The sequence below is a fragment of the Salvia hispanica genome, chromosome 1 (genome assembly GCF_023119035.1).
Source record: "Salvia hispanica cultivar TCC Black 2014 chromosome 1, UniMelb_Shisp_WGS_1.0, whole genome shotgun sequence".
Taxonomy (NCBI): domain Eukaryota; kingdom Viridiplantae; phylum Streptophyta; class Magnoliopsida; order Lamiales; family Lamiaceae; genus Salvia; species Salvia hispanica.
In genome coordinates this window covers 42,831,881-42,854,447 of record NC_062965.1, presented here as the reverse complement: position 1 = coordinate 42,854,447, position 22,567 = coordinate 42,831,881, and the positions used below count along the sequence as shown (strand labels likewise).

The 22,567-nt window shown below is 34.7% G+C and overlaps 3 protein-coding genes across 4 annotated transcripts; 1 reads left to right on the top strand and 2 right to left on the bottom strand.

The window, feature by feature from the left end:
- Nucleotides 1–1,798: 1,798 nt before the first annotated feature.
- LOC125201061 (casein kinase 1-like protein 11) lies at nucleotides 1,799–9,431 on the top strand. Of its 2 annotated transcripts, none has more exons than XM_048098954.1 (14): nucleotides 1,799–2,467; nucleotides 2,544–2,584; nucleotides 3,065–3,134; nucleotides 3,681–3,829; nucleotides 3,920–4,015; nucleotides 4,798–4,868; nucleotides 5,477–5,538; nucleotides 5,630–5,693; nucleotides 5,859–5,943; nucleotides 7,552–7,678; nucleotides 7,820–7,893; nucleotides 7,970–8,027; nucleotides 8,550–8,680; nucleotides 8,991–9,431. In XM_048098954.1, exons 1-14 carry the CDS (start codon nucleotides 2,392–2,394, stop codon nucleotides 9,249–9,251), a joined length of 1,365 nt encoding a protein of 454 aa, XP_047954911.1. In that variant the 5' UTR covers nucleotides 1,799–2,391; the 3' UTR covers nucleotides 9,252–9,431. The 2 variants fall into 2 exon arrangements, with proteins under 2 accessions (XP_047954911.1, XP_047954909.1); XM_048098952.1 differs by having other exon boundaries at nucleotides 1,801–2,467; nucleotides 8,547–8,680.
- Nucleotides 9,432–10,123: 692 nt separating this feature from the next.
- On the bottom strand, nucleotides 10,124–11,785 carry LOC125206137 (60S ribosomal protein L14-2-like). The gene is made up of 5 exons (XM_048105432.1): nucleotides 11,661–11,785; nucleotides 11,482–11,583; nucleotides 10,813–10,942; nucleotides 10,619–10,731; nucleotides 10,124–10,349 (listed from the first exon to the last, which is right to left on the bottom strand). Exons 1-5 carry the CDS (start codon nucleotides 11,661–11,663, stop codon nucleotides 10,293–10,295), a joined length of 405 nt encoding a protein of 134 aa, XP_047961389.1. The 5' UTR covers nucleotides 11,664–11,785; the 3' UTR covers nucleotides 10,124–10,292.
- Nucleotides 11,786–19,045: 7,260 nt separating this feature from the next.
- On the bottom strand, nucleotides 19,046–21,905 carry LOC125201700 (tRNA(His) guanylyltransferase 1-like). Its single transcript, XM_048099917.1, has 13 exons — nucleotides 21,761–21,905; nucleotides 21,565–21,696; nucleotides 21,452–21,496; nucleotides 21,181–21,341; nucleotides 21,029–21,087; nucleotides 20,885–20,947; nucleotides 20,423–20,688; nucleotides 20,204–20,335; nucleotides 20,079–20,123; nucleotides 19,845–20,011; nucleotides 19,633–19,718; nucleotides 19,358–19,471; nucleotides 19,046–19,284 (listed from the first exon to the last, which is right to left on the bottom strand). The coding sequence occupies exons 1-13, from the start codon at nucleotides 21,862–21,864 to the stop codon at nucleotides 19,105–19,107; spliced, it is 1,554 nt and encodes a 517-aa protein (XP_047955874.1). The 5' UTR covers nucleotides 21,865–21,905; the 3' UTR covers nucleotides 19,046–19,104.
- Between the last annotated feature and the right edge of the window lie 662 nt (nucleotides 21,906–22,567).

Genomic DNA, 22,567 nt, shown 5'->3' with positions numbered 1-22,567 from the left:
GTTGTGAGTGTGGAAAAACTAGGGTTTTCTGTTCCCTTCTCCTATGGTGTTCTCTCTGTGATGTAGGCTTGAGAGTGTGATCTCTCTACTTCCTTCTCTGTGTGTGTATACATTGGTGAGTGAGTAAGTTGAGTGTTGGGGAAACCTCTGGTTTCTGGTCAGACAAATCTGTCTATGTGTGAAGCGGTTTCTTGTGGTTCTAGAGGATTGGGTGACTAGTGTTTGGCCATGGCTTTGCCTTGGATTGTCTCTGCAACGAGGTGGTTGCTGGATCTAGGGTTTCAGTGGATACGGTGGAGTAGATTGGTTATCTGCTAGGGTTTCTCCATTGAGGGGCAAATCAATTGGTGACTGAGGAATTAGAGGGTCGGATTTATAGACCTGTGCAGTTGTACCTGGTGCAACTTGAGCCTATAAATTGTTCTTGATCTTGTTTCTCTTCTTTGGTTATTTCTTAGTTCTTCTACTGTCTATTGTTGAGGTGAACGCTTTTGATCCGTGTATTAAGTGTTTCAGGTACAATAGAAGGAGTTGAAGATTGTAGATCTAGTAGTGAAATAGCTAGATCAGTTTCTTGGTTGTATTACAGTATTACTTGTAATCTTGGCTGAAGTATAGACCTTACATATATCTTATTTAATTTCACAAAATTAAAAGTTATGTGTTACTTATATGACCCGATCAAATTGCGTTGATGTAACTCTAGATTCCAACTAGTTAATGGTGCACTCACTAAGTCTAACGTCGAGGTCTTGGAAGCATGTAAACTGTCAAAAGAAAAAGTAAAAACACTACCTTTTTAATAATGATTTAAGAGATATTTTTGGTTTAAGAAAGATTTTTAATTAAAAATTTTATAGATAGACCACAATGGTGGAAATAAAACCCGTCCCAAAATTTGCCACAATCCATTTTTCACATGCCACGTCGCTATTTTAAATTTCATCTTCAATCTTTGCAATAGTGTAACATTTGCCCCAAATTATTTTTTCACTATTTTTCACCTTTTTTAAATTATTAAGGTAACAGATATTGTAAAATAACAAAATAATATAAATTAAACACAATACTAAAACATAATGATACTAAAAAAAATACAAAGGAAATAAAAATTACATAGTAAGAAAACACCTAGTAGAACGAAGAAAAAGACAAATCAATTGTATCCCAATTATGTGCAAAGCCCGTCATTTATGTCCTCTTAGTTGGGGAAGACCGGGTAACATTGGGGGACCGCTGGAGAACATTGGAGATCCATCGATATTTGTTGGGAAACTACTGGGATTCATTTTTGTGGTGTGAAGAGATAAATGAGATGAAAAATATTGTAGTAAATGAGTTATGAAATGGTATGAAGTGAGGTAATTATAGAGTAAAATAACCAAATTATATTCTGTACAACATTTTTTTTGAAATTCGACGGCGGATTCCGTCCGTGCATTAGCGCCACGGAGTCCGTCGATCCCCGAACGGATGGACCGCAGATGTGCCCCTTGCCTTCCCACTTGCAATAACACCCCGAAAACAGCCACATGCAACTGACGCTATTACACATAAACGATCCAGAAACTTGAAATAATTTATAAATAATACTCCCTCCGTCCCCAAAGAATATGCACTTTGCACGGATTTTAATGTAAAATTGGTAAAGTAAAAGAAAGGTAGAAAAAAAAATAATTAAAGTATTGTTAATGGATAATATACTTCCTAAAATTAAAAAAATGCATATTTTTGCGAACGGTATAAATGAAACAGAGGGAGGAGATTTATTATCCAAAGTTCGAGAGTAGCTTCCAGACTCTAACGAATTGAACACTTTGCTCTGTACTCCTTTTGAAAAAAATAAAAATAACCAAGTAATCAATCATCAACAATCAATCTTTAGCAGAGTCTTCTCAGCATCTCATTTGATCATTTCGCTTTTCCTCTCTCTCACACAGCGCACACACGCACAAAATCCATTGCGTTGCTCTTTTCCATCCTCTCTTTCCATTCTCGCTCATTTGTCTCCTCTCTGTATAGTTCATTATTACGAGTCTTTAGATTCGTTCATTTGCGATTGTAATCATTTTTGTTGCTTACTCCGTCTTTATTTTGATCGGTCGTATTCTGTATTTTGATCACTGAGATCAATGACGAGTGACTTGCAGTTCGTGATTTATGGTTTCGTCTTTCCGACGGTGTAGTTCGAGCCTTGATCGATAACTTTGTGCTTATTTATTGATTCAATTGTGTGGAAGCCGGCTTTGGCATTCTTTGGACATTTCTTGGCTTCGGTTCGGGTTTTATTTATTTTTTTCCTTAAATCCCGATTAAGGCGTAGTCGACTAATTCCTGGGGTTCTAGTGATTTTTTTTGGGAATTTGGGTTTTCTTAATCCTGTCAGTTGCCATGGATCATGTCGTGGGTGAAAAATTTAAGCTTGGTAGGAAAATTGGATGCGGTTCATTTGGTGAACTCTTTTTAGGTACACCACCATTCATCGTTCAGTTCATTCTGCTGTTTGTTCTTGTTGGATTACTAATCTGTCTTTCTTTATGTAGGCGTGAACATACAGAGTGGAGAAGAGGTAGCTGTCAAGCTGGTATTATTTCTATAGATTTTCCATCATCATCTTGAAGTTTTCGTTTAAGTGCTGAAAGTAGAGGGTGTTATTTATTTTCTGCGGTGTGTAACTTGCCTTACCATTTCATCTATTCAGTCTGTTGGGATCATCGATTCATTAACTTAAATAGCCAAGTCTATGGTTGTTTCATGAGTGCTAAACCAAAGTTAACAAGTTATAGTATTTCACACTCAGCAGTACTGAGTATTAGATATATGATGATCTATGTGACGGCAATACTGACGTATTCTTGTAACTTTGACAAACCGACCTGACTAATGGCAGGTTCAACATCATTTTTATGCATGGATATCTATGTGGCTATGTTTACATATATCTGATACTGTGAAGTTTTGTTATTTCCTGTGCATTGAAGTTTGTATCTATGACTTGTATAGCTTCACACAACCACCAACTGTATTGTTAGTAATATGGTTATACTGTTGCTGCTGTTGGCAGGAGCCAGTGAAGACCAAGCATCCTCAGCTTCACTATGAATCAAAAATTTATATGCTACTCCAAGGAGGAAGTAAGTTGCGCTCTCTTCTTTATCTCCATAAACACATTCAAAATTGCATAGAATAGATATAGATATGTTGGTTAAACTGTATCCTAATTGACCATGAATTTTGATTCTCATTATGAATTTTTAGCCATGATTTTACGTAAACTGTATATTACTTATTTCCTCCAGCTCCATTACAATATATTAATTTCGTCCAGCATATTTTGGTAAACTAAAGAAATAACAGTTGATTTTCAGAATCATGGTCAATTGAGGCAATTATGCGCAAGCGTGCATTGCCTCCTCTTCAAGAAGGCATATCTTATTCTAAATGTTCTCCTGCTAAACTCATTTGGTTCGGAGAGTGGTAAAATCTGTTTTTCTGAAGTTGGATGTTGCTGAAAATTTGTTTCCGCATTCATTATATGAAATTTTCTGGCCTTCTTGTTTTGTTTCTTAATAAATTACAAAATTATAACTATTAATACCATGTAATTGTTTGATCAGTGCATGCAAACAAAATATACTACGGCGTATGAATTTAAAGATTTTTCTCTCTCTTGTATATAGCTGGCATTCCCAACTTGAAATGGTTTGGAGTTGAGGGCGAATATAATATAATGGTGATAGACCTCCTGGGGCCAAGTCTGGAAGATCTTTTCAACTATTGTAACCGAAAGTTTTCCTTGAAAACAGTGTTAATGCTTGCGGATCAACTCGTAAGTGGCTGTGAATTTAAAAGCCTGTTCGACGGCTCTGATTTTTGGATCCACTTCACTGTAAATAAATGTTTTTTTTCTTTTTTCTAGATTAATAGAGTCGAATACATGCACTCAAGAGGATTCCTTCACAGGGATATAAAGCCTGATAATTTTTTGATGGGCTTGGGTCGCAAGGCAAATCAGGTAGACCTTCTATTATTTTAGGCATCATCTTTTGTTTATGTTGTGCTAAAGTGGTTCCCTTGGTTTTGTTATGCTTTACTTATTTCAAAGACTGTTGTTTCATTGTGTCACCTGCCACTCATCTGCAAGGATCATTGAAATTCTTATTACTCCGGTCCATACTTTAAGCCACTAACACTCCTTGTTGCTCATGTTTCCATTTTGCAATTTCTGGATAGATTCCACCTCATTCACTAGACCACGTAGTCCAAAGTTACCTTATTAATTTTGTGTAATGTAATACTCCTATATTCAGAACCACCTCTTTGAAATTTGCTTTTGTTTAGAAATTCAAAATCTGTTGTTACTAATATCATGATTTTTTAAACTCCTAGAAGAGTCTAGCATTCTTGTAACATCACTATAAGTCACTGACTCACTATATATTGTTTGACTCATATTAAATTTTGGATGAAACTTGAGTCTGGTGTCACTTGGCTGTATGGCACGAGCGAGATATGACAATCGATTTGATTTTAGAGTTGGAAGAACCGAAGAAGAAGTGGTTACAAAATGAGCTCATTCTTGAAAAAATATAGGAAACATATTGTACATTGGAGATACCTAATTTGGGGTTTAGATCACAGTATATCATCGTTTCAGTGTGTCTATTTTTCATTTTCAACGATATGAAATGTGAGCTGGAATCTCTAACTGATATTAATACACAAAGTGGCTTCTGCCTTATTGTTATCTCCAGGATTGTGGCATCTTTTTGTTACAGTATTTCGTATTTATTGCAGGTTTACATCATTGATTTTGGTCTTGCCAAAAAGTATAGGGATCTTCAAACTCATAAACACATACCCTATAGGTACCTGCACATATCTTTACATGCTTTCAATTTGTGCAGCATAATACTATGCATATGTTTTGTACACCCTTCTTGATGAATTGGCAATACTTACTATGCCAGAATTGTTCATTTCAATCCTAGAGTCAGTAGTTTATGTAAAGTGGGAGCATGTAGAGGTAGAAAACTAGTTGAACAAAGCTGAAGTACTTCTGTTTTTGTAGACATATGCTCATTTGTTATTATTGATTTTGCACATGGCTTAGTTGGTAGGGCCAAGAAAGCTTTCAAAGGATTCTGGCAACCTTGGTAAAATAATAAGCTTCTGTAGTTTGCAAAAATCAAGATCTGAAAGTTGAGAAATTGGATTTCTTCATTTCAAATTTCACACTTGCTTTCCTAATGACAGATTAGATACGTAGGTAGTTAGTTGAAGCATGATATAGACCTTTAAAGTCTGGTAGAACTTTGTTTTTGTAATTGGTTTTATGACTTCCTGCACTTAAATGACTATGCCAACTTACTAATTATGTTGTTTTGATCACAAGTTATATTTGGCAATCGACCATTTGTGTAATTTAATATTTGCATCAAGGTCTTACTATTTCCCTTTTAACATTTCATCCCAGGGAAAACAAGAATCTCACTGGTACGGCTCGCTACGCCAGTGTCAATACACATCTTGGGGTTGGTGAGTAATGTATTGTGTTCCAATGGTTATTCCTTCTTTGAGATGTGATAGAATTTCCATAATTCTTTTTGCACTTTATTCATGCTTTCAGAACAAAGCCGAAGGGACGATTTGGAATCTCTGGGTTATGTTCTAATGTACTTCCTGAGAGGCAGGTTGGTGATATATATGTGTCAACGTAGCTCGTGCAACTTTCTAAAAATAATAATAGTATGATTATCAGTACAAACCTTTTTTTCATTTTGCCTTTTTTAAAATTGTTATCTAACAAGTGTTTCAATCTCTACTTCCTTCCCTTATTCTTTATCTTTTCTTGGCAGTCTCCCTTGGCAGGGGTTGAAAGCTGGCACCAAAAAGCAGAAATATGAAAGGATTAGTGAGAAAAAAATGTCAACTCCTATCGAGGTCTATATTCTTTGCTAGTCTTCTCCTTTCACATTTTTGTTTATGTTTGTTATTCATTTTTGCTGCATATGTAGCTCTCTAGTGGTAACATAAAACGGTAATTACCTGTTCTACTTTTGTTACTTGTTTGCTCTTTGTAACTGAATGATGAAGAAATGGAGAATATGACAATACAAGTATGGTTTTAATTTATCTAATTAAAGCTTTGTTTATGTAACATGATTAATTTATTTGGATGTAATTTTGCTGCCTAAAAGGTTACTGTTAATATATTTCTTAATTTGCTATCTTTATTTGCTATGAGTAAAGAATAACTTTTCATTTCACATAGTTATCTTTTATGGAAGAACTTATTTAACATTATAAAATATGGTTCGATTGTTTGTTAATGTGTAAATCTGGATTGTGGATTACTCATCCATCTTCTTTTCTATGTGATTGGATGGATGATCTCTCAAGGGTTTGTTGGGGTTTGTAACTAGTATGCACTTCATGATTTTAAAAAATACCCAATATTAACAAGTCCTTTAACCATATTCATGACATCCAATTTAATTTGTAATGACAATTCCTAGTAGTAGCAAAATCCCAAATATATGAGGAAAGTAGAAACCAAGCCCTAGTTCTGGACAAACTTCACCTATCATGACTAAAGGTAGAGATTGGAGATTCAAATTAGATATTAAGGAAAGTAGTCAATTGATATGAAAAAATTAAGTGATCGCTAATGTCTTGTGTCATATCGAGGCAGCCAAAGATTTAAATAATGGTCAAGGAGATATCAGATGGATTTATCAGCCAAACCCAAACATGTTAGTGCTCAACCTATGGGATGTGTATTAGTCCCATATTGGCCAAAATAATCACTCAACTCTAACCTCTACTAATTGAAGCTAAAAAATCTACAACCAACCTGCCTTGCTTCTCATCATGGGTCTTCATCGGATTATGTGAACATGTCATTAAATTGTCAATTCCTAGTAGTCTAGCCTAATCACAACATAACTAAACATGCTCTGAACTGTATGATACAATCTTCCAGTTTCCCGATGCTCTTGGTTTTTCAACCGCCATGTTTCGTTTTGTGGGTCTGCCTCAGTTGAACACAGCCAACAATACGTTGATAGGTACATAACACCCACCAGGTTGTGCATATCATGCATGAAAGAAGCAGAATGGGAATGATGAGTTTTCTATTGTACTCCCTCCATCCCACAATAAGAATCACATTTGGTGTGGGCATGGGTTTTAAGAAATGTAAAGAATAGTGGGGTGGAAAAGTAAGTGGATGGGGCCCACTTTTTTATATTGGTTTTATAATAAAATGTGAGTGAAGTGAGTTAGTGGAATGTGGGACCTACTTATCGTTTATGGTAAAAGTGTGCGACTCTTATTGTGAGACGGACCGAAATGGCAAAATGTGACTCTTATTGTGGGACGGAGGGAGTACTTTTGTATGATCCAAAATACTATAAGGACTAAATTTTGTTTATTTGGGTTTGATATTATTGGCTTAGTCACATTCAGATTCGATGGTTTATGCTTGTTATAAGCACTTAATTATTCACGGAAAGTTTAAATTGAATATTGGATTCATAACTACCACAGGTGCTTTGCAAATCATATCCACCAGAATTCACATCGTACTTTCACTATTGTCAGTCATTAAGATTCGAGGACAAGCCAGATTATTCCTATATGAAGAGGCTTTTCCGAGAGCTATTTATTCGTGAAGGTAATGAATAGTCTAATTGTGTCTTGTGATCTTGTGTGCTCCATTTTTTTCTTTTTGAGATGTTTTTGTGGTATTTAGCCATTCATTTCCTCCTTGAGCGACTTGTAATACAGCATGCACTTTATGTAAACATTTGTGCAGGTTACCAATTTGACTATGTGTTTGACTGGACTATGTTGAAGTATCCACAAATTGGTTCAAGTTCCAGAACCAGGGTAAGTTTTTCCTTTCCGCATCCTTGCTATGTGTACTTTATGGTGTGAACCTAATAGCTTATTGGCTTACATACAGAATCTCACTGGTAATGCTGTTGCTGGACCCGCTGGTGAAAGACCAAGTAGAACATCAGGTATACCCCCTCATTCATAACGAGTATTAATTTTTTTTAATTGAGCCTCGGATCACATCTTTGTATTTTTATATATAGGAAAAAAAATTCAATTTATTTATTACATGTTCCATAGGAAAAACCAAGGGAAAATAGTTTCACATCAATACATTATTATAATGAGCTGGAGTGAAAAGAAGGGACAAAGGTGGATTTTTTTTGCCATTCTGTCCGGGGAAAATTATTCACCGTACAGAACATGTAAAAAGAGTGGGGAAAGGGTGAAAATATAAGTTTTCCACCCATTTTCATCGAAGAGAACGCACACGTAAAAGAAGTTTTAATGTGAAAAGAAGTTTTAATGTGATCGCGTGCACTGACAATATTCATGCCTTATTTACAAACTAATTTTTCTCTTATCATTAAATGCATAGATTACCTATCAATTGGTATATAGTTATCAGCTTCTCATAAAATCTCCATATTTTAAATTGCTGCTAGAAACTCTATTTACTACTGTGGTTTGGCTGTATTGTTCAGTAGGGCAAGATCTTCGGGATAAATTCTCAGGTGCAGTCGAAGCTTTCTCTAGAAGAAAAACTACGAATACGGGTCGTTATGGAGAACAGTCCAGACACAGGACATCTGAAGATGTACCTTCTTCAATGAATGTGGTACTTTTTCTCCCCTTTTCACTAAAATCAGCTATAATCGAATTGCTGCACTCATGTTTCCTAGAAGTTGTATCGTGCTGCTCCCTGCCCCATCATGTCTAATAGAAAAATGTAACATTAGAAAGGGCAGATGAATCTGATTTATAATGGTCAAACATGCATTGCAGCAGCACATCTACATGCTATGCTTGAGTAAACTGCCATCATCTTTTCATACATTGATGTGAAATCTATCTGATTCAATTTTCAGATGTAAGCAATAGTGATTGTAATTTGGGGCATTATTCTGAGTTTTGTTGTTATGTTGCAGCAACCAGATTCAGAGAATCGCACTTTGCAAAATGGAAGCTCTTCAAAGAGAGCAGCCATTTCAAGCATCAGGCCAAGCTCATCCGGGGAAGCCATTGATGGCAGCGCTGGAAGATTGGTCTCGAGTGGGGGCCGTGTATCAACGACACAAAGAATTCAACCCGGTACCGATCATAAACCATCAGCTTTTTCTCGTGCAGCAGTTAAAGGCAGTCGCGATGATCCCTTACGGAGCTTTGAGTTCCTCTCTATCAGGAAGTAAGATGAATGAAAGGTAATGCGAAGCTGGCAAATGGCAGCCTCGTATTTAGGGCGTTATCTATACCCTTGTAAATGTGAAATGTGTTTTGAGAGAATGTTTCTTATGAAGAGTTATCCAAGGAACTCAATGTGCGACACATTTTCTATATATTTTTAAATTTAGCCAAATGCTATTTTTCAAGTTTTCGAAAAGTGATTGCTACGGATGATCTTTACCCGAAGAGTGATTTCAGATACAACCTATGTGTCGTAGTCCAACAGATGATCTTTATCTGTTGTATTCAAGCAAAGGTATGAAAGATATGGCAGCAAATCTTTTAAATTGATGAAGGTGCAAAAGTGATATATGTATTGTGGCAAACCATGTATGCAATGTAACTGAAATCAACAACCAACTAGATATACTAATGCTCGTTAGAGAGGCAGATTCAATACCCAAAATTGGATATACTAATGCTGGTTAGATTTTTTTCGGATAAGATTAGTTTAAGCGAGACTGTAACTTTGTTTCGACTGTGTTGAATCTTGATGTAATATCCTACTCGTGTTCGTGGGATACTATAATTTTCCCATCACAATTCTCGATTTACATAGTCCACTCATCCATCTATGTTTTTTATATAGTCTGCTTGTATTACCTTCACATTTCTAATATCTACGTTGCATCATATCATCCTTTGCTGTATGGCATACATTTACACCTACTAGAAGGATCACTTTACACCCAATTTACACGAAAAAGAAAAAAGAAACACAGTGAAAACAAATGAATTTAGAATATATGTAAAAAACAATAAAAACACTCAGTTATAAAATTTATCACTTGTCTAGAGTCATAGAGCTTGTGGGTGTGGGATGGTAGTGAAAGGGGAATAGTCAATACAGCCCCCCACCAAGGGAGCATTTCATCAAACAAAAATATAAAACTTTCGAGTTCAGACATGAATAGGCAAAATTGGAGCATCCTTTACTGTTACAAGTATTCAAGAACAATTTCCAAAATCCTAAGCATTGCTCTTGTAAAATACAGAAAATAAATTTTCTAAGATGAGGTCTCTTTCTTAAGCTTAGCAAGCTCCTGCCTGACAACACCAGCCTTCTGCAAGAGCCACAAAACATATACATTAGAATTGTACAATCTATAGTGGTAGATGTCCAAGAAACAAAGCAGTAAAGGGAACCCATTTTTAACATCATTTAACAGTTTACACTGTTGGTATTCGATGATATATATGGATTGCAAAATTAGTTTTGACATATCTATATTTCCCTTATTCTTATCACATCAACTGTCCAGTTTAAAATTGATGTGCTTTTAGTATGAGAAAATCAATCTGAAATGGCCACAGTATAAAAATGTATTCAAACCTTGATTTTGGCAATCATAAGCTTAAAGCGGTCAAAGTCATTGAGAGAGGCTCTTCTCTTCTGAACAATGAGCTTTCTACCCCATGAGCTCTTTTCCCACTTTCCTTTAACATCTGCAATAGCAATCAGTAATTACACTATAACCCGAGTAAAAGCATCAAATGGATATAAAGGTCTCCTCGTTGAATACACACCAGCAGCCTCCATAGCAGCAACAAGAACCTTCTTCTTCGGAACTCTCTTGATGTCAATCTTAATATCTGTGAGAGAAAGTCTCTTGAAGTTCATCTGGCTACGTACCATGTCAGAAGAATCAACAAGGGCCTGTCAATCAAGCAAACAGATAATTAAAACACTACTCAGTGCATTGATAAAAAGAAACAGTGCAAACAACAAGTCTTCACAACAATTCCAGATACTGAAACACATCATTCATCAGGGTGACTTAAAGCCAATAATGAATAACTCATATACAATTAACATCAAAAAGAAATGTAAAAAACGAATGATAAAAATAAAAAAGAAGCTAACAGAAATAGAACAAAATCCATGTTAATCAATGCAAGCATGAAACATTGTGCTTCATTTTAAAAACACTAATCCTCTAATAGCTGCCAATACAAACTGCATATCGAAGTGATGAAAGCAAAGTATTTCTATACTTCAAACTATTATGCACAGTCTAACTTAAGAAATTTAACAAATAAAAAGTTCTAGTTAATCGCCTCGAGCGGATGAAAACGGGTAACCACAACAGTAATAATTGAAAATCACCACGAAAACAAAATTGCCCTAAGCAGTTAATCATAATGAATACACATGATGAAAAAATGAAATCAGAAAAAAATTGAAACAAGACATACCCGGTTCTGATCGATGACATCGACAATGACGACAAGCTTGCCGTAGTCCTCGCCGTAATTGACGAGGGCAACCCTTCCGATCTCCACGAACCTCTTGAACGGCTACATAGTAACACAATCAAATCGACATTAACGATGATCACCATATGTACGCAGACATTTGAGAGAGAGAGACTAACCATGATGAGCGGCGATCTGCGGCGGGAGGAGGAGAAGATGCAGGTGTTCAGTGAGAAATAAAAAGGGTTGAAAGTGCAGATTTTGTGATGGGGATTAGGGTTAGGTTTTTCTGCGTGTTAGTTGGGCTTTACAAAATTATAAGGTCGGGTCGGCCCATCAGTAGTATTTATTTTTGAATTAATTAGTTTTATATATCCACAATTTTGAGATTTTTTAAAATTGTTTCAAATACTATTAAATATTACTACTATAGTATTTCAGTATTTTTATAAATATCTTGCTATACAATTTCAGTGAAGAGTAAAATTGATGTATTAGTTTAATTTGAGGTGCATTTGTTTTTTCACCCAAACATATGAAATTGTACTTTTCGTTTGAAGATGGTTAAGTTATTTTCTCCTTTTTAGCATTTTTTTTTCTTTTTTGCATGGTTTACTCTCTCCTTCTATCTTCACTTTTAACTATTAAATATTATGAGTAATTTGTTAAATTTTGTGTATAAAAGAAATGCATAAATTATCCCGGAACGAATGAAATATTATCTTGACAAAAACTAATATTCCCTCCGTTTCCTAAAAATAGAAACTTTTGAAATGACATACTCCCTCCGTCCCAATAAATATGCAACATTTGCTTTTCGACACGAGATTTTATGTAGTGTTATTTTGTGAGTGAATGAAGAGAGAGTAAAGTAAGAGAGAAGAAAAAGTAGAGAGAGTATTGTTTCCATTTTTAGAAACGTTTCATTTTTAATGGGACAGACCAAAAAGGAAAACGTTTCATTTCTAATGGGACAGAGGGAGTATATTTTAATACAAAATTGGTAAATTAAGAAAAAAAGAAAAAATAAGTGTGTTAGAAGCAAATTATCCCACCTCATAGAGCGAAAAAAATTCCTAAAATAAAAGGGTTCTATTTTTAGGAAAAAAACGTACAAAAATGAAAGAGTTTATGTTTTTAAGAAACTAGTATTAACATCTGTGCTATACATGGGACATATTATTTTCATTTAATGTATGCAAATTCTAAATAATAATTTAATAGAAATAAAAAACAATATCATTATGTACTCTTGAAAAAAATGTACTTCTCCCTTCTCACTCTAAAAGTGAAGCATTTCTTATTCATCATAAGATTTTATGCGTTTTTATTTTGTGAATTGAATGGATAAGGAATAAAGTAAGACATACAATAAAGTAGAAATAATTATGTTTCCGTTTCAGAAAATATGTTAATTAGAATAGAACATTTCTCATTTGTATACTAACTGTTAGTATGCCTTAAATAGGTATTGTTTGCCGCTAGCCATACAGGAGTCTCTTTATCTTAGTGGATCTAGCCCGTCGTTCGTGTGTCTATAAATATAGGCGTAGGGCACATAACTATGTAATCCGAAAACAATCTGAATATAATTCGTTCTGCATTTCCTGTCGTGGATGTAGCCAACTCAAGGTTTTTGTTTTGTCTTGATTACACAATTGCTCTATTATGTCACAACACTAACACTATACTTCGTATTAGATATATACTCTATCTGTCTTATAAAAATATGGACATTTCCATTTATAGAAAGTTGTCCCCAACTCATTATCCACATACATCAATTTATTTACAATTTATACCACTACGACCCACCATTACAATTTACCAAACATTAATAATATTATTGGTCTCACTATCCATTAATACTACTTAAATTATAGTAATAATTTAAGCACATAAAGTCCATAATTTTGTTTTATTTAATACTATGTACTACTAATTTTGATAGTGCGTAGTTGTTGTCTTGTTGTGGGAGTGATTTACAATTGAATTGTCAACTTATCACACAATTTTGTGCAAGCATTTATTTTTAAAAGCATGGGGCAAGCCTCCCTATAAAAGAAGGGCAGAAAAGTCAAATCGTGAAGGAAGTCTACCCTAAAAGCAAGGGCAAGCCTCCCTATAAAAGAAGCCACTTGGAGAGAGAAAAGAGTTCGGTTCGGAGTTCGCAAGCTCTCGGTTCTCATACACACTTAGTAGAATTCTCTCTAGAAGATCAGTCCTTCAGCATTATCCAATCTCTCGTTCCTCGCCACAGCTATGGTCACTTGACGTCCAAGAGTCTGCCGGAGAAATCATCGTTCCACCGTTCCAGCCAGTTTGTCGTAGTAGTATAGCAGTATCATCGCCCGGAGTGGCAAAACAATCGTTATTTTGCTTTCTAGTTTAATCTTTACCTGTTTTCATCGTTGGATTCGTTGCAAACATTTATCGTTGTTGCCTTTTGAAGTATTTTGTGAAGATCCAAACGTTAAGTTATGAAGTTTTTATTTCGTATGTCACTTTGGTTCGAGTTTGCTTCATTCTACCTAGGAAAGTTAGATCTAGTCGTTGCTTTTAATTTCTAAGTGTTTTCTTATCTGGAGTTGTTGATCTAAGGTTGTAGTTATGTTTCAGTTCTAATTTTCGTGCATGAAGTCCTTGTTCTGCGCTGTGATCGCCACCTTGCATGTTAGTCAGTAGAGACAGTTTACAATTTCAGTTGTTCATCTTTAGTTAAACATTTTAATCGATGGATCTTGAGTTTGAAATTATAAATCTGAGTTTAGCCATGGAGTTTGTGTTCATATGATTTCTGTTAATGCTTGGTGAAGAAGAAAACGTCAAAATCAACTTTAGCCTTGGACCACTTTTACTTTTTGAGTTACTTTTGCTTTTGTCCACCACTTTTCAGTTGTACCTTCCAGACCTGTCAGAGAGCCAACCAGCCATCAGATATACCTTGTTGTCTAAATTTCCTCTTTTAGTAATTGTCTACTTTTCATATACCTCTGAGATACCTTGTCCCCTATTTTCACGAACACAACCATATGCCTGTTATTTTCATGTCTACTAGTCAGTAGAGTACCATCTTTATTTCTTGCCTAGGTAAAGTCTCAACCCGAGCGTGGTAGCTAACCAAAAACACCCAGGAAAGTCACCACAGTTATCCGAACGTGTCCATCCTTGTGGGATTCGACCCTTACCTCCACTATACTAATCAGTAGAAGTGGGTTGAGGAAACTTGTTTGAAATCAAGTTCCGGTTGTCGTGCCAACGACTCAGCTAGGTCGGGAATATTACCCTGATCAGTTGGATACACTCTTGCAGTTACACACTCGACCGAAAACCTGCACTCTCAGTATTTATTACAAAAGCTTTATCATTTGGCTCCAATCGATTTAAATGCGATAATGAATTAAAAACTCCCTTGGATATTGTTAGAGGTTGCGCTAATCAACAACTCATTTTGGTGAATTACCAAAATATAGCCGTTGGAGAAGTGAAGACTCAAATTTGGAAGTAGCCGTTGATTACAACTGATTTTGGGAGCTGAGCTAGTTTGGCAGTTGAGTTGGTTAGTTTTCTTATAGAGTGAATGTAACAACATATAAATACCGTGATGTTCATAGAGAATCATTCATTTATTCAAGCGTGAAAATCAAGAGTGAAGTAAGGAGTTCTTTCGATTGTGCGTGATAGCTCTCGAAGCAAGTAGACTTTGAGCGAGTTTAGAAGAGTTCTTCATCTTGCAATTTCTGTGAGAGATCGAGTGTTTCTTGTAATCCATATGCTTGTTTGATAAATAAAGCATGCACTAGTTCTGCCCGTGGACATAGGCCTAAGTGTCGAACCACGTAATCGCCTGAGTTCCTTTTGTTTCCTATTCTTGGTTGAGTACCGTTGCACATTCACAGATATCTTGATTGGAATCCTCTTCAACGACTTTTTTTTTTGCCTAAAAATACATACGGAGTTGTATTCTTGCTAATTTGGACTATCCTTGTTACAACATAAAGGGTTCAAACATTACAAAATACGGGACTCTAGGATTAGGTCCAATCAATTCATCACAAAAGAGGATTGATTCAGGATCGAAGATGCAACGAATTTAGTCCAAAATACTTCCTCCGTTCCATAGAAACATACTCACTCTGTCCCAAAAGAATATGCACTTTGGGTTCGGCACGAGTTTTAATGTAAAATTGGTAAAGTAAGAAAGAGGAAGAGAGAAAAAGTAATTAAAGTATTGTTAGTGGAGAATGGATCCCACCTCGTTAGAAAGAAAAGAATTTTCAAAATTAGAAAGTGCATATTTTTGTGGGACGAACTAAAAAGGAAATAATGCATATTCTTGTGAGACGGAGGGAGTATCATTTTGACACGGAGATTAAGAAATAGATATATAATATGTGAAGTATTGAGAATAGAGTAACAAAAAAGATAAAGTAGGATATATGAAAAAGTATGAGACAGAGTGTGCATTGCTTTTTACCAAATATAAAAATGACTCTATTATGTTGGAATGTATCAAAAAGGAATACAAACTCTATTATCATGGAACAGATGGGGTACCAAATAAAGTCGATTGTTTATTTTTCATTTTATTTTGGGGAATCATCTTGAATGCGCAAATATACAAATTCACTCCAGAAGATTCAACTCCAACCATTTTATGACGAGTATATGATGACACTAGCAATGTCGTCAGCTCCGGAAGATTGGACTAGGAGTCTATAGAAGCTCGTATTAGGGTGTTCTTCGTGCCATTGACGGCGAGTCAGAGAGTGGTTCTTAGCTAGAGTGGCTCGAACATCTCATATGTGGAAAATTGACATATTCACTGCACCGTGTTGCCGTGTTGTGAATAAAAATGAAAGAAAGGAAATGGAAATAAATTGTTTTTACATAATATTTAGGTTATTGTTAATTGGTGTGACTACAATATTCAGTTTTCATAAGCGGAGGACTACTATTCTGGACGAATGAACGAATGAAATAAGCGTGGAATATATGCTGTAGCACATCTTTTTCCAATGTGAAATTGGAACCTTGTGCTGGATAACAATGTTAACTTCTAAGATTGAATATTTCCCTTATAAAAAAAATTAAAAATGAATTACTTATATTTAGTATTTAACAACTTTTAGTTTAAAATAGATTTATATAGAGTTTAATAATATTGGAATTTCAACTTTAAACAATTCAAGTATATTATTTTTGTATGAGATCAATATGTAGCTCAATTATTATGACACTTGATAAGGGGAGTCATTGTATTGTATAGTAGTATGATGGTACCCTAATTAATTTGCATATAGTTCTCTACTTGAACAATTGCCAAAAAAAATAAATCTTGGTTTTCTGCATAAGAAAGACAACAAAAGACATTGACATATATATGTAAGCACGGTTACTCATAATAACTTAAATACGTAATTGAGTTTTGGGACAAATGGTAAGCACTACACTTCCTATACTCTTAGAGTGTCCACAATGGTTACCCTCTTGGACATACCCAAGCCATTATTTCTTGGGCATGCTCAACAAACTTGGCACTGCCCATGAAAATTTGGTCACCACAATGGTGGCCTTACAGGCCACCAATTAAAATTATTTTCTTAACATTTTTTATTACATTTTAATTTTAGCTAGAATAAAAATTATTGGAGTATAATAAATAATAATAATCTAAATTAATTTTTAAAAATTTGACAATTACAAGTAATATATTTATTGAAAATTCGAATTTTAATTATTTCCGTAATTAGGATGTCAATTGAAATCACAATCTTTAATTAAAAAGTTGACTAATTTAATAGGGATTTAGTTTTAAGAGATGATTGTTTCCTAAACTAATGCTAAATTATTTTTTTGAAAACTGCATCTCCGTCGCACACACTCTCTCTCTCTGGCTCCACTTCATCTTCTCCAAAATGCTAAAATTAACACAAAAACTGAAAAAAAATTGAAATCATGGCCCGGGCCGTAGCTCTCGGCCCGTGCAGTGGCGAGTCGCGCCTCACGCCCAAGGGCCTCGGCCTGGCCGAGAGCTTGGCTCTCTCTCATCCACCCCCCCTGGGCCGACTCCATCTCTCGCCTCGGTAGTAGGGGACCGCGTGTGGGCCGACTCCGGGCCAAGGGCCGCGACCCTCCCACTGTGGACACTCTTATATATCTAACATCCTACTATTTGGGTCCTTTGATATTGAGATGGTGTTGTGGATTCCATAACCTGGTTGCATCGTTTCTTAATTAAGTTGCACCCGAAGGGTAAAATAGCCAGTTTGCAAATTTAAACGGTTCTTTCCAAATTGAAGGTGCGAGATTTCAAGGTAAAATCATATTCCATCCAACCTTTCAACTCTCTCTCTAAATGATCGCACAAATCTTTCATAATTCTTTCCCAAAAATGCGTAAACAATAGTTGCATTTTACACCACTGATTCACTTCTCCTACTCCGAAATCTCTTATCAGATATGCAATTAATTCATATGGGGTAATCAAATGCTAACTAATTCCCAATTCAGAACCCAGAACTTCAACATTATGTTGGAAATTTCTCAACATATAGATATAGATATAACTTTATCAACATAACATGTAAATTTAAATCTCAACACAATGATATAATTTTATCAACACAAATCTATTGAGAAAGTTTGTCTTTGTGTTGATAATTTTAATACATAATATTGAGATAGTTCTAAGTTCTGAATTAGAAGGTTGATTTTATTTTAACGCGACCCTAATTCATATAATCACATACTTAATCAATATATGTATCTACACATAAAGCATATAGTAGGAGTGCAAGAACTATTTAATTTATTTTTAAATATAATTCAAAATATAAGTCAAACTTAACTAATGTTATAGTTTTAATTATATTTAATTAATATATTATTATAATATAAACATCTCGTAATTAATCAATAATTATAATATATTTATTTAAATTATGAATTATATAATAATAAATATTATTATTATTATTATTATTATATCTTATTAATAACTAATTAACATAGTCTTATAAAATTTAAAATTATAAAATTTATAACGATATTAAATGATTGAATATTTTTAATTAGATTTTTAGTTCTAAAATGATATAAAAAAATTAAATTAAGAATATTTAATTGATTTAGTTAGTTTAAATAATTGATTTAATTAAGTATTTTGTTCTTATTTTATACTATTATGAATGTGTATTAAGTGCATGTATAAAATATTTATAAAAAAAAAGAAAAAAAAAGAAAAAAGGAAGAAGAGGAAATAGAAACTAAGAAGAAAAAGGAAAGAAAAAAAGAAAAAAAATCACATGTTTGATACTCCTAATTGAAATTTTCAAATATACCCTCTATGACTTAAAAATCACATGTTTGGTATCTGAGATTATTTTTGTCACGAAGTACCAAAAATGATATAAAACAAAGATCGTACTATTTTCGTACGAAAATGAAAGATCAAATACTATTTATATAGTTTACTCTCATTAATTAATTTATTTTCAGTGGTCTAGTTTAGAATTCGTATTTCATATTCATGAATAAATTTCAGCTGACCATATTTCTGAATAAGAAAACTTCGTTCTAAACACCTATTGGGACTTCTCTTAAATACTTTTTTTTCAAATATTAATTAGAAAATAAATTAGTCACTAATAATGCTAACATTGACGAGGCAATAAAAAATATTAAAACGATGTTTTGAAGTGCTTTAAAACGATCCACCTTCTTCTCTAGTATCTGAGGGTGCGCTTCCCAGAAGCCTGTCTCGATTATGTTGCAATTTTCTACAACAACTAGCTTCGTCTCCTACATAAACACAGGCTACAAGTTAGCCTTGATGCCACAGATAATTAGTAATCAAATCAAGTTTCGTCCTCACTTTGTCCCAGAAAACGGACGAACCCACGCGGAACATAGGTGGCAATGTGTCGTAATAGTTGGGAACTCCAGTGAGTCTATCAAGAATTTCATTTTTCTCCGGAGTTTGAGTCTTCTGCAAATTACAAATAAGAAAAACAAGGTATGAACCAATAGAGAAGAATGGAATGAGCTTGGTCGAAACCTCAAACAACAGACTCGAATAATCCATGTGATCATTATCAATCATCACAAGGACGTTTTACACATCTGGAAACTATTTAAAGGCCTGACTACCTGCAACTCGTTTTGTGCCTCGCCCTTGCTCTTTCCGGACTTCACGAGCAACCAGAAGCAAGTATTGTACTGATTGTTTATGTGACCTGCAAATAAGGAGTAGTGATATACAAGAATAACTTGATAATTCTTTATACATGCATTAGAAGTGGAGCTTCCATTTAATTACACAAGTCATATCAGAATTTTGAGGATTGGCAAACTAAGCTTACAATCAACTTGTCTCCATGCTAGATAATCTTTGATCTCACTAGATGGGTAGCAAACAGCACGGCCATCAAAATACGGTAGGTATTTCATCTCTTTTTCCGGGAAAAACTCATTCCATCTCATTATGTATGTTGAAGAGAAGAAAGATACTACAGAAGAAACTATCTCACTGCACCACAAGTGAAGGTATTTTACCGAACACAGACAACAAGATCGTAATAGAAGAGATACCATACCTGGCACATCTTTGATATAGCCGGGAGTCCTTATTCAAAACAAAGCTGATGAGAAAGTACCAAATAACTTGTCAAAAACATACACACATAGTTAAAGGGAGATGAAGTGCAAACTGATTAATGACCTGTACTCATCACTAACACCATAAGCAAAAACGACATCCCTAAACTCTTCCAGTACAGCAACCGCGCATGCATTCATTAGATTGAGAGCTCGTGCATCATTTGGCTTCTCAAACTCATGATCGTCAGAAAAGCTACAATGATATCCAAACAAAGTAGGGCTACTGAGTGCTATTGTCTGACCCAATATGGAGCTACAGTTGAAGTAAGAAGTTAGTAACCTGTGGAAATGACGGCCATCAATGCGAACAACAATCCAGGTGGACAGCTTCAATCTGCTCTCGTATTGGAAATTCCAATATTTGATGTACTCAGGTCTAGTTTTCTTCAACGCATTACAAAATTGTCCCAGCTCTTCTTCCGATAAACACTTATTTTCATTCCAAAATCTTTTTGATGCGATATTTTCTGAGTGAACTGTTAAGACTTTGCTCCTAGGTCTTATGACAGGGGAGCCATCAGCTTTGTGCTTCACAATTTCTTCAACCTAGTCACAACAAGAGATAGTTTAACTAGTGTAAGTTGTATTAATCACGCATCTAGATAAGCACAAAAATCGATCCATTCTGCTCATTTGAAAATCAACAAACACAAAGCCCTATCATTAGGTATGATAGCAGCTCCAGTTCAGCATAGATCTACAGAAACGAAGAAGGGGACAAAGAAAATGAATTAGCAACTACCTTTGTCTTGAGAATGCATGTACCTTGGCGAAAGTCGATGTTAAAAGACTGGTAAAGAGACCCCTGAAACCAAATTTCTACTTCAGCAGATAAAACTACACAAAACAAACAAATTGAAAATAGCAAAATTCAAGTTTACCCTACCCTCAATGTGGCTTGTGCTTTCTTTTTACTCTTTCCACTTTTAATCAGCTGCCAAAGACCTGCCAAAAGAATAGTAAATTTCAATTTTCTACATAGTTCAATGACAGCACTACAACAAAACAGGTGCCATTTGCCTGACAAAATTGACTTACATTCCTCTTGCCTCCATAAAAGATAAGCTTGAAGAAGCTCACAGCAAAAAACTCGAGCCCGAAATGAAGGGGCATATTTCAACTCTTTCTGAGGAAAAAGAGCCCTCCACTTGGTAACGTAAGTGGATGTAAAGAAAGACACAATAAGAGAGAGTATCTTGCTGCAAATTAAGTATACTTTTAGTCAGCAATCATCATCCTACTCATCTTGTATCATACTACTTCAAAACTCATTTGCATAAATTTATAGTAAAAATTGTTTTGAGTTCACCTGCCACGGCGTTTGTAGAAGTCGGTTTCCTTTTTGAATATGAAACTACAAACAAGCAAATAAAAGTATCATAGACCAAACAATTGGAAAGAGATTTGTGTTTATTGATTTACCTGAACTCAGCACCGTAACCATAGGAGAAAACAACTTCTGGAAACTGCTTCAAAACAGCATTGGCACACTCATTCATCAACTCCAATGCTTTCTCATCATTTGGTTTCTCAAAATTATGCAATTGAGAAAACCTACATGAATGAAGGGATCTTAAACAACTTTGTCTACAAAGTATGCTTCAGATTGAGAACATACCTGCAGAAATCACGGGCATCAACATGGATGATGATGGTGTAGCGCTGCATGATCATATCATCCACCTCAAATGACTTCACATATTTGTACTTGCTATTCGCCATATTGCACACTTGAGAAAAGAGGGAAGAAGCGGAACAAAGATTAGGCGGCAAACAAAGTCGCGGCAACGATTTTCTCAAAGTGTGACTATTTATACAGTTTGTGATGCTAGGTTACGAGTTATGGGGCTTGGGCCTTCATTACTAGTGATCCATAATTTAATATGGCTAAAGAATATATACCATGAATTTAATTTTTAATACTCTGAAATTGCCGATGGGATTTAAAATTGTTTATCAAAAGTTTTTACTCCAAGTAAATTTAAATTAATTAATGTATGCAATATTAATACACAATAATATTGATAATTAACTTTTTAAACTCCATTAAACATATTGTATAATAGAATACTATGAATTTAATTTTGAACATAAAACTGCCGATGATATTTTAATATCTTAACAAAAGTTATTATACATATTTTAATTTAACTACGATATGGCATTCAAGAAAATTTTTAGAAAACTCCACTTTTAGATTAGTACTTGTAAGGTTTATTAACACTTATGGAATATTCTATCTGAGATTGTTAATGATATGAGGATATTCGTATCAGAGGATAATAATAACTCGCCGGATAGGGGTGGTCTGTTCGCGGAAGAAATTCTGTCGAGCAACCAGTAAACAACTGCTAACTAGGATTTGGCGAGGAATAAAATTGTGCCAAAGTAAAAGACAGAACATAAGGGAAATTCTAATATTATT